Below are 12,237 nucleotides of genomic sequence, written 5' to 3'. Positions count from 1 at the left end.
GACACAAAAGGACAACTGTACTTAAAACAGTCATTTATCTTTTAGTTTAGTTGAGTTGTTCTCCCAAAACAACATTTTTTTTTTTTACCATTATTTAGAGGGGAGACTTCACATGTTTACTTGAGTATCACTTAAAAAAAATCTTGCAAAACTACTTAACTACTTGAACAATTTTCAGATAGTCATCTATTTTTTTTAATAAAAAATGTAAGTAGTTTCAGTTAAGCAATTTTGTTGACTTTTAAAACTTATCTACTGAAATGATATCCACCATCATCTTTATAAAAGTACCCGAATGAACTCTTCTTTAACATTTATATTTTTTCCTTTTTTAAAAAAATTCTTGTCCCTTTCCCTGAATATAATCATATATTATTGAGGCACAAACTCTTTTATCATTCTGTTACAGTCTGCCACAATATATAAATTGAAATTTAAAAATCTTCATTTTCTATGAACATAAGTCTCTAAATATTATGATTTTTTTCTTTTGGATTAAGCTGTCATTATAATTTTTATCATATAGTTGATTCTAACAGTCTAAACATCATGAGTTTTGATATTATTAATTATTTATATTTTTATTGGAAATACATCCTTCAGTGAGATGAATGGCCTTCCCCAGTCTCCACCAGAGCTTTGTATCTGGGTTAATATGATTCGTTGTTAGAATAGATAGGGTTCAGATTAATTTCATTCCTAGTTCACATTTTTATACATATAATTAATTAATGAGAAACTTTGTTCATATAAATAAGAATGGTATTGGAAGACTTTTTCATATTTTTAATCTCTTTAGTATTCTAAGTTACATGTCAGAAATTGTCATTTGTTAGATTTTATTTTCCAAGTTGTAGATAGTAGTTAATGTTATTTTCATGTAACAATTTAAAGTTTATAAATGCCTTTAATATTTTTTATTTTGTTTGCTCATCACATGAAACAGGCAAATCACATTTTGTCTTCCACTTTTTCTTTGGTTACACTTTGGACTGAACCCAGGGTGCTCTACGACTAAGCTAAATCCCTAGCCCTTCTTATTTTTTATTTTGAGACAGGGTCTCACTATGCTGCACAGACTGGCTGTGAATTTGGAATCCTCCTGCCTCGGCTTCCAGAGCAGCCAGGATTACAGGTCTTTTATAAATGAGGAAACTAAAGTTTAGAGAGATTAGGTGTCTTTCCCAAAAACATCTAGACTTTCTGCGAGGTTGCCAACACTCAACATAGACCTTGTACCTCTAAACCCAGTGTTCCTTTTCCTCTATCAGCAGTTACTCAGAATATTGAGAATTTCTTTACACACTTTGCTGATCTAATATCCTACCATGTTCTTTCATTACGTTTTATCAAAATAATCTCAGCAATTAGTATTACTAATAGTATGTTATTTATACTATATTACAAATATTTTATGATAAGATAGGTTGTGAAGTACTTTCTTGTATATTTCTCATTGACTCTGAAAGAAATTCTATGGGATCTGTCTTTTCTTTGCAGTGCTAGGGATTGAGTCCAGGACCTCTCAAATGCTAGGCAGGTGCTGTACCACAGTACCTTTGGCCCTCATAGGATCTTTATCTAGAGTTTTACCCATGTATTTTGAAAAAAAAATGATAGTCCTAGAAAATATTCTATTTTATTTTATTTTTATACTAGAGATTGGACCCAGGGCTTCGTGCATGCTAGGCAAGTACTCTCACTGAGTGACATTTCAAGCACTTTTTGTTGTGGTGGTAGTTGTTCTTTTTTGAGACATGGTTTCACTAAGTTGCTCAAACTTCCATGAGCTTGCATTTCTCCTGCCTCAGCCTCACAAATAGCTCTCTCTGCTTATTTTAAAAGACTTATCATTACTAAGTGCCTTGTGAACTCCTCAGGTTGGAAGACTCCTCCACCCCTTACTAATGACTTGCCCTAGGGATGAGTATTTAGAATAATAGAAAATAATTGTTTAATTAAATATTCAAAACCATGTTAAGGTTTAGCAATGATAATAGCTAATACTTGCATAGTATTTAGTGTATGCCAGGTACCATGTCTAATCATTTGAAATATGTTAACTCCTTTAATCCTTACAACAACCATTTGGGGTACTTATTATTCCATTTTACAGATGATGTAAGTGAAGGACAGAGAAGGTGATGACTTTCTTAGAACATATCAAAGGACACACATCTAATAATAGGTAGTATTATCTATCTAATAATAGGTAGTAGAACGTGGAATTGGATCCAGAGTTTCCATTTTTATCTGCATTGTCATGTTGCTTCTTGCGTATTCCTTTTTAAAATGTATAATTATTTTTTAGTTGTAGATGGTGGACACAATATCTTTATTTCATTTTTATGTGGTGCTGAGGATGTAGCCCAGTGCGTCATGTATGCTAGGCAAGCACTGTACCACCGAGCCACAACCCCAGCCATTCATATTGCTTCTCTTTTCATTATTTCTTACTGTCTTATGCTTTGTTTTCACCAGGCTCTTTTTTTTTTTATTGGTTGTTCACAACATTACAAAGCTCTTGACATATCATATTTCATACATTAGATTGAAGTGGGTTATGAACCCCCAATTTTACCCCAAATGCAGATTGCAGAATCACGTCGGTTACACATCCACAATTTTACATAATGCCCTATTAGTAATTGTTGTATTCTGCTACCTTTCCTATCCCCTACTATCCCCCGTCCCCTCCCCTCCCATCTTCTCTCTCTACCCCATCTACTGTAATTCATTTCTCTCCTTGTTTATTTTCCCATTCCCCTCACAACCTCTTATATGTAATTTTGTATAGCAATGAGGGTCTCCCTTCATTTCCATGCAGTTTCCCTTTTCTTTCCCTTTCCCTCCCATCTCATGTCTCTGTTTAATGTTAATCTTTTCTTCCTACTCTTCCTCCCTGCTCTGTTCATAGTTGCTCTCATTATATCAAAGAAGACATTTGGTATTTGTTTCTTAGGGATTGGCTAGCTTCACTAAGCATAATCTGCTCTAGTGCCATCCATTTCCCTACAAATTCTATGATTTTGTCATTTTTTATTACTGCATAGTACTCCATTGTGTACAGATGCCACATTTTTTTTTATCCATTCATCTATTGAAGGGCATCTGGGTTGGTTCCACAGTCTAGCTATTGTGAATTGTGCTGCTATGAACATCGATGTGGCAGTATCCCTGTAGCATGCTCTTTTAAGGTCTTCAGGGAATAGTCCGAGAAGGGCACTAGCAGGGTCAAATGGTGGTTCCATTCCCAGCTTTCCCAGGAATCTCCAAACTGCTTTCCAAATTGGCCGCACCAATTTGCAGTCCCACCAGCAATGTACAAGTGTACCCTTTTCTCCACATCCTCGCCAGCACTTGTTGTTGTTTGACTTCATAGTGGCTGCCAATCTTACTGGAGTGAGATGGTATCTTAGGGTGGTTTTGATTTGCATTTCTCTGACTGCTAGAGATGGTGAGCATTTTTTCATGTACTTGTTGATTGATTGTATATCCTCCTCTGAGAAGTGTCTGTTCAGGTCCTTGGCCCATTTGTTGATTGGGTTATTTGTTATCTTATTATCTAATTTTTTGAGTTCTTTGTATACTCTGGATATTAGGGCTCTATCTGAAGTGTGAGGAGTAAAAATTTGTTCCCAGGATGTAGGCTCCCTATTTACCTCTCTTATTGTTTCTCTTGCTGAGAAAAAAACTTTTTAGTTTAAGTAAGTCCCATTTGTTGATTCTTGTTATTAGCTCTTGTGCTATGGGTGTCCTATTAAGGAATTTGGAGCCCGACCCCACAATATGTAGATCTGAGCCAAGTGTTTCTTCTATCAGACGCAGAGTCTCTGATTTGATATCAAGCTCCTTGATCCATTTTGAGTTAACTTTTGTGCATGGCGAGAGAAAGGGATTCAGTTTCATTTTGTTGCATATGGATTTCCAGTTTTCCCAACACCATTTGTTGAAGATGCTATCCTTCCTCCATAGCATGTTTTTAGCTCCTTTATCAAATATAAGATAGTTGTAACTTTGTGGATTAGTCTCTGTGTCCTCTATTCTATACCATTGGTCCACCCGCATGTTTTGGTACCAGTACCATGCTGTTTTTGTCACTATTGCTCTGTAATATAGTTTGAAATCTGGTATCGCTATACCGCCTGATTCACACTTCCTGCTTAGAATTGCTTTTGCTATTCTGGGTCTTTTATTTTTCCATATGAATTTCATGATTGCTTTATCTATTTCTACAAGAAATGCCATTGGGATTTTGATTGGCATTGCATTAAACCTATAGAGAACTTTTGGTAATATCGCCATTTTGATAATGTTAGTTCTGCCTATCCATGAACAGGGTATATTTTTCCATCTTCTAAGATCTTCTTCTACTTCTCTCTTTAGGGTTCTGCAGTTTTCATTGTATAAATCTTTCACCTCTTTTGTTAGGTTGATTCCCAAGTATTTTATTTTTTTTGAGGATATTGTGAATGGAGTGTTTTTCCTCATTTCCTTTTCAGAAGTTTTGTCGCTGATATACAGAAATGCCTTTGATTTATGCGTGTTGATTTTATATCCTGCCACTTTGCTGAATTCATTTATTAGTTCTAGTAGTTTTTTTGTAGACCCTTTTGGGTCTTCTAGGTATAGAATCATGTCATCTGCAAATAGTGATAATTTAAGTTCTTCTTTTCCTATTTTTATGCCTTTAATTTCTTTCGTCTTTCTAATTGCTCTGGCCAGTGTTTCGAGAACTATATTGAATAGAAGTGGTGATAGAGAGGGCATCCCTGTCTTGTTCCAGATTTTAGAGGGTATGCCTTTAACTTTTGTCCATTCAGAATGATGCTAGCCTGAGGCTTAGCATAGATAGCTTTTACAATGTCAAGGTAAGTTCCTGTTATCCCTAGTTTTTCTAATGTTTTGAACATAAAGGGATGCTGTACTTTCTCGAATGCTTTCTCTGCGTCTATCGAGATGATCATATGGTTCTTATCTTTAAGTCTATTGATGTGGTGAATAACATTTATTGATTTCCGTATATTGAACCAGCCTTGCATCCCAGGGATGAATCCTACTTGATCATGGTGCACAATTTTTTTGATGTGTTTTTGTATTCGATTCGCCAGAATTTTATTGAGGATTTTTGCATCTAGGTTTATTAGAGATATTGGTCTGTTGTTTTCTTTCTTTGAGGTGTCTTTGTCTGGTTTCGGAATCAGGGTGATGTTGGCCTCATAGAATGAATTTGGAAGAGCTCCCTCTTTTTCTATTTCCTGAAATAACTTGAAAAGTATTGGTATTAATTCTTCTTTAAAGGTTTTGTAAAACCCCGTTGTATTCGCATCCGGTCCTGGGCTTTTCTTGGTTGGTAGTCTTTTGATGGTTTCTTCAATTTCATCCATTGATATTGGGCTGTTCAAATTGTGTGTATCCTCCTGACTCAGTCTGGGCAAATCATATGACTTAAGACATTTATCGATGTCTTCACTATCTTCTATTTTATTGGAATATAGGTTTTCAAAATAATTTCTAATTGTCTTCTGTATTTCTGTAGCATCTGTTGTGATATTGTCTTTTTCATCCCGTATGTTAGTAATTTGAGTTCTCTCTCTTCTTCTCTTCGTTAGCATGGCTAAAGGTCTGTCGATCTTATTTATTTTTTCGAAGAACCAACTTTTAGTTTTGTTAATTTTTTCAATAGTTTCTTTTGTTTCAATTTCATTGATTTCCACTCTGATTTTAATTATTTCTTGCCTTCTGCTACTTTTGCTGTTGTTTTGCTCTTCCTTTTCTAGGGCTTTGAGATGAAGAGTGAGCTCATTTATTTGTTGGTTTTTTCTTTTTTTGAGGAATGACCACCAGGCGATGAATTTCCCTCTTAAAACTGCTTTCATTGTGTCCCATAGATTCCGATATGTTGTGTCTGTATTTTCATTTATCTCTAAGAATTTTTTGATTTCCTCCTTTATGTCTTCTGTAACCCATTGATCATTCAGTAACATATTGTTCATTTTCCATGTGATGTAGGATTTTTCCTTCCTTCTTTTATCATTGATTTCCAGTTTCATTCCATTATGATCAGATAAAATGCAAGGTATTATCTCCACCCCTTTATATTTACTGAGGGTTGCCCTATGGCATAATATATGGTCTATTTTTGAGAAGGATCCATGTGCTGCTGAGAAAAAAAGTATATCCATTTGATGATGGTTGATATATTCTATATATGTCAGTTAAGTCTAGGTTATTGATTGTGATATTGAGTTCTATAGTTTCTTTATTCAACTTTTGTTTGGAGGATCTGTCCAATGGTGACAGAGGTGTGTTGAAGTCACCCATAATTATTGTGTTGTGGTCTATTTGATTCTTGAACTTGAGGAGAATTTGTTTTATGAATGTCGCAGCACCATTATTTGGTGCATAAATATTGATAATTGTTATGTCTTGTTGGTGAATGGTTCCTTTTAACAGTATATAATGTCCTTCTTTATCCCTTTTGATTAACTTAGTCTTGAAGTCGATTTTATTCGATATGAGGATGGCCACCCCTGCTTGCTTATGAGGACCGTGTGCGTGGTATATTTTTTCCCATCCTTTCACCTTCAGCCTCTGTATGTCTTTTCCAATCAGATGTGTCTCCTGGAGGCAGCATATTGTTGGATTTGTTTTTTTAATCCATGATACCAGCCTATGTCGCTTTATTGGAGAGTTTAAGCCATTAACATTCAGAGTTACTATTGATATATGGTTTGTACTTCCATCCATGTTTGATTATTTATCCTTTTTTTAAAAAATTTAGTTTGTTTCTCCATGATTATCTTTCCCCTCGCCCTCTGTCTTTACCGAGGCACTTCCCACTGATGGTTTTGGTTATTGTTTTTCATTTCTTCCTCGTGTAGTGTTTTGCTCAAAATGCTTTGCAATGCTGGTTTTCTGGCTGCAAATTCTTTTAACTTTTGTTTATCATGAAAGATTTTTATCACGTTGTCATACCTGAAGCTTAATTTTGCTGGATACAGAATTCTTGGTTGGGATCCATTGTCTTTCAGTGTTTGAAATACATTGTTCCATGACCTTCTTGCTTTCAGTGTCTGTGATGAAAAATCCGTTGTTAACCTTATTGGTTTACCCCTAAATGTAATCTGTCTCCTTTCTCTTGTAGCTTTTAATATTTTCTCTTTGTTCTGTATATTGGATATCTTCATAACAATGTGTCTTGGCGTTGGTCTACTGTGATTTTATGTGCTCGTTGTCATGCATCTTCAATTTGTATATCTGTTTCCTTTTTTATTTCTGGAAAGTTTTCTGTAATTATTTCATTCAGCAGGTTACTCATTCCCTTGGTTTGAATCTCTGTACCTTCTTCTATCCCGATGACTCGTAAGTTTGTTTTTTTTATGTTATCCCATAACTCTTGGATGTTTTTCTCGTGATTTTTTACCAGCCTTTCTGAGTTGGCTAGACTCTTTTCAAGATGATATATTTTGTCTTCATTATCTGACGTTCTGGCTTCTACTTGCTCCACTCTGTTAGTGATACTCTCAATTGAGTTTTTAATTTGGTTTATCGTTTCCTTCATTTCTAGAATTATTGTTTGATTATTTTGTATAATCTCTATCTCCTGATAAAGATGCTTAACTTCTTCTTTTATCTGTTTATGTAATTCATTCTCAATGTGTTCTTTCGCTGCTTGAATTCGCTGTCTTGTATCCTCTTTAAGGTTCCATTCCATCTGTCTAGGGTATTCCTTGAGTTCTTTATATGACCATTTTTCTGATGACTCTAGGTCCTCCTGAATATTTAGGCTGTCCTGCATTGTTTGTACTCCTTTTCTTCCTTGGTTTTTGAAGCTGCTCATGTTACTTCTTGTTCTGTTTGACTGCTGAGTTACTGTTTACTCCTATAAATTAATTTGATGCTTGGGAGGAAAGGTATTTGAAGGGAAGGGAAGAAGTCACTAAAGAGAATGAGAGTAAGCAGGTAGAATTCAAGGAAGGGGGGATAAGATAATTGAAAAGAAATGAAAAGTCAAAAGAAGAAAAAAATAGGAAATAAAAAAAGAAAAAAATTAAAAAAAAATAATTAAAAAAATTAAAATTAGAAGATAAAAATTTTAAAAAAATTGTAAAAAAAATTAAAAAAAACAAGAAAGAAAAATGAAAATGAAAGAAAAACCCAAATCAAAAAAAAAAGAGAAGAAAAAAAGAAAAAAAAACCTAATAAATGCAGTCTTAGAGTTTGATTAACTTCTCTTCCAGTAGGTGGCGCTGTGCCCACCAGGCCAAGTTTCTCCTGTCAATACGCGGGAACCAATCACTGTGCAGCAGCTCCTCCCAGACTGGGCGAGTCTCCAATCCTGAGTGCCTAGGGCCTCCTCTTGAGTCTAGTCACTTCCCACTTTTCCTCTAGCCAGGCCTCTCTCTCGGGTGCCGCTCACCACAATATTGGCTACACGCCAGGTCTGCTGTTCCCGGGAGCCCTGTTTTCATGAACGACTTGGCACACTCTTCCAGTTTGCCATTCCCTCAGACCCTAAGTTTGTAGAGCTTGGGGTGAGAATCCTCAGCGGATTTTACTTGCCCTCCGGTAGCCACGCCCCCGGTAGCTGGTGCAAGAGGCCTCAGCAGTCAGCCCTGGTGGGAGCGGTAGTTCCGAGCCACGGGTCCCGCGCCACCTCTCATTCCCTCGGGCTGGCTATCGCGCTCACGGGAGAGCTGGGAAGGGCCCTTACGGGAGAGCTGGGAGGGGCACTTAAGGTTTCCCTGATGTGTGGAGAGGGAAGGCTAGGGAATTACACACCTGTAGCCGCAGGTTTCAATGAAGTTTTCTCCTCCGCTGCAGTCTGATGACGTCAGTTCTCTCCATGGTGGTGTCTCTTGCAAATGGCGACAGTTCGTTTCCCTTTGCCGGGCGACCAATGCAACGGGTGGGTCCTTACTGTCTCTCCCAAGCCCCGTTTCAAACCTGTGGCCACTACCTATGAAGGCTCGGTAGGCATTTACCTCCGTAGGATGAGAAGGGTTGACCAGTTGTTTCAGCCGGATGGATTAGTGCTGAGTCACAGCTGTTTGTCTGTGGGAAGCAGGCGAACGGGAGCTTGAATTCAGCGGATCCGGGCTCAGTGTGTGTTCTGAGAGGCCCAGACTCTTCACCCCAGATCCACGTCAGCTCAGTGTTGCCTAGTGATCCTGAGCAAACAGATTTAGGTTGTTTACGACTCCCTATGCCTGCACAGCTGAAGAAGTCAGGGACTTGATCTTTCTGTGCCCGCCGCCATGTTGGAATCCTCACCAGGCTCTTTTAAAAGCAATGGATTCTTTGACAGTAGTGGTCTGGGTCTACATAAAGGCAGAATTATTAACTAAATTGATTTATCATTTCTTTATCACAACACTTTTCATATTTCTGAATTAAGAATATCCTAGTGAGAATCAGTCCTGTTTCTAACATATTTCACCCATAACTGAAATGTGTCTTTCAAAGTTTTTTAAAAAAGCCATTAGGTTTTTGGAATGCCTTGGTCAACTATTGAAGGAAGGAGGAGGCTTTCCTTTTAGTGCTTGATAGGTTTTATATCTCAGGGCAACATGTCACAGTAAGATTTAGGTAAGTTTTCTGTGTGAAGTGAGAGAAAGGTTATTGTCCACACAGACAGTTTTTAAGTGGATACATTTTAGGAAAGAGAAGGCTTACAGATACTAATATCTGAAAATTGATTCCTATAAAGCCATTCTTTTGTGGGAACCCTTGAAAAGCCTGCTAGTATATGTACCTAGCTTGAAGACCAGCTTAGGAAAAATAACAGTTGCTCCAGACTCTTTAAGTAAACCAGCCTCCACAGGGATTTGTTCTCTTAAGATCAGTTTTGATTTATTCCCAATGTGGCTGTATCTAGGGAACAGTGAAGACATCTTATTTTTATTAAGCAGTCCTAAAGGATGTGGTCTTCTGGAGAATTTTGCCTCAGGGTGCTTTAATAGCAGGTAGTTTAATCTGGATGTCCTTTTTAGTATCACACCCTCATACCCCATACTCGGATTGAACCCAGGGCCTTGTGCATTCTGTAAGCTCTCTACCACTGAGCTACAGTCCAACCCCCAATAATTGAGGGTGTGATGTTTATAATTTTTCTTCTTCTTTTTTTTTTTTTTTTTTTTTGAGAAGGGGGTGTTTTTAAAAAATACTGGAGGCTGTTAATAACAGAGCTCTTTGTTGTGTTAGATTCTATGAAATGTTTCTTGCTTCTTATTTTACTAGATTCATACCTTAGAATCTCTGATTAAGACAGAATGAATCAGGGTGCAGCATTCACTTTCCCTTTGATCCTAGGTACATTCAGTATCCCTTTGATACTAGGTATTCCATGCATGTTTCTACAGGGGGTTCTAGACTGAACTTGGAAGAAGACCTCATATATTTGACCTGAATCTTATGCATAAAGAGCATCTGAGTATGAGGAAAGTGTCATAATCATTTATGTATTATAGAGTAGATGACATGGCTGTCCACCGTTTTGTGGCTACAACTCCCCATTTGCTGCACATAACCTAGAGGAGGGCACTTAAATATGAAATGAATATTATTCTGGATCTCTTGCCACTCCTCTGTGGGTTAACTAATGCGTTATATTCTTGTCCTGTGAATATTCCCAAACTGTTAGCAAAGTTTACTTGAACCAGCAAAGCAAAGGTAAGCTGAATTGTGAGCATGTTAAGAGTCATGGGCTGAACTCTTGATGCTTTAATATCCAGCACCTCTCAAAACAGATGTTACCTTTTTTCATGAAAGGAAAAGTTGGGTATGTTGTGTGACAGTCTGTTAATCTAATACCACGGTACAGTCTAAAATGATTCTATACTGAGAAATATTACTCTATCTTATTCTAGGTTTGTTTCAGTGTGTTAAGTAGTAGCTGTGTAAAATTTTTTAAAATCATTAGGCATTGGATATTTTTCTGATATTAGTTGAAATTAATCATTTTTTTTCTTATTCAGTAAATCTGGAGGAAAATATTTATTTCATCATGCATATGTAAACCTGCCCTGTACTTTGGCACATTTAATTAGAGTCAGTAGTCAGTCATAAAAAGAGTATATTCTCTTCTGAGTTTTCTGTTGGTTGTTGGTCTTTCTTAGCTTAGTATAGTGAACAGAATTTCTTCTTATTATATAAATTACACACATGTTTATCTTTTAAAGTGCAGTGTGGCCAGGTGCAGTGGCTAATGTCTGTAATCCCAGCTGCTTGGGAGGCTGAGGCAGGAGGATTGCAAGTTTAAAGCCAGCTTCAGCAAAAATGAGGCTCTAAGTAATTCAATGAGACCCTGTCTCTAAATAAAATACAAAACAGGGCTGGAGATGTGGCTCAGTGGTGTGTGCCCCTGAGTTTGATTAATGGTATCCAAAAATAATAAAGTGCATTATTATTATTTTAGTGTGAATGGACACAACATCTTCATTTTTATTTGTTTACTTTTATGTGGCGCTGAGGATCGAACCCAGGGCCTCACGCGTGGAGGCAAGTGCTCTACCACTGAGCTACCACCCCCGCCCTACAGTGCATTATTAACAGTATTTTGAGAAAGGTCTTCATTTTTTTTAAAGGCCTTTTCTAGAAGGATTTTTCTAGAAAACTTATTGATCTAGTTTGTCATAAACTTTTTCGTGTATTTAACCTAAAGTCTAATATTAGTCGCATTTTCATTTTAACTAGGCTTTTGTTAGAGGAACACGCAACTCTGAATTTGGAAGGTATCAAGTTTGCTTCCTATAGTGTGTGAACTTACTTTACATTGAGTTTTATTTCCTCAGATGAATTTGTGATAACAGCTATTTTATCCATATTAAAAAAATATTTCAGCAAAGCTAGCAGATTTTCCATGACTCTTAATCATATTGGGAGGATCAAAGCTTCACTGATATACAGTTTAACCTTTGCTTTCTTCTAAACTCAAGTTTTACTTGTTAATAGCTTTTTTCTTAAAATAGAGAAGAGTTATGTTGCCCATGTGCTAATCACAAAGGTCACCTGAAGAAACAGTGGAGAGAGTATTTGGGGACAACCTTGTGATTTTGGTGATTATGGCTTTGTTGTACTCCCAGTGTTATGAAGTATTCTTGGAAATCCCCACTAGGTTCCTGGGGGTTTTTTGGTTTTGTTTTTTAAAAGTAGAGCTGTAAGATTTTTATTACAAGCATGTTTGTTCTTTTTTTATGAAGTGTTTTCATTTTTAATTAAGATGAATTTTATTTT

General features: G+C 36.6%; 1 protein-coding gene across 6 annotated transcripts in view; it reads left to right on the top strand.

Moving 5' to 3' along the window:
- The window catches only part of SEC24B (SEC24 homolog B, COPII coat complex component), an 86,533-nt gene that overhangs the window by 31,966 nt on the left and 42,330 nt on the right, over window positions 1-12,237 (top strand). The window contains exon 3 of one of the 6 annotated variants that reach the window (XM_081304647.1): window positions 11,698-11,735. The exons of the other annotated variants lie outside the window; for them this stretch is intronic. Coding sequence (XP_081160773.1) covers window positions 11,698-11,735 — 38 coding nt within the window. The remainder of the gene's footprint in view (window positions 1-11,697; window positions 11,736-12,237) is intronic. 6 annotated transcript variants of the gene reach the window in all.

The sequence above is a fragment of the Spermophilus citellus genome, assembly GCF_964194105.1.
Source record: "Spermophilus citellus genome assembly, chromosome: 8".
In the NCBI taxonomy this organism is placed as follows: Eukaryota; Metazoa; Chordata; class Mammalia; order Rodentia; family Sciuridae; genus Spermophilus; species Spermophilus citellus.
This window is presented reverse-complemented; position numbering and strand designations above follow the sequence as displayed.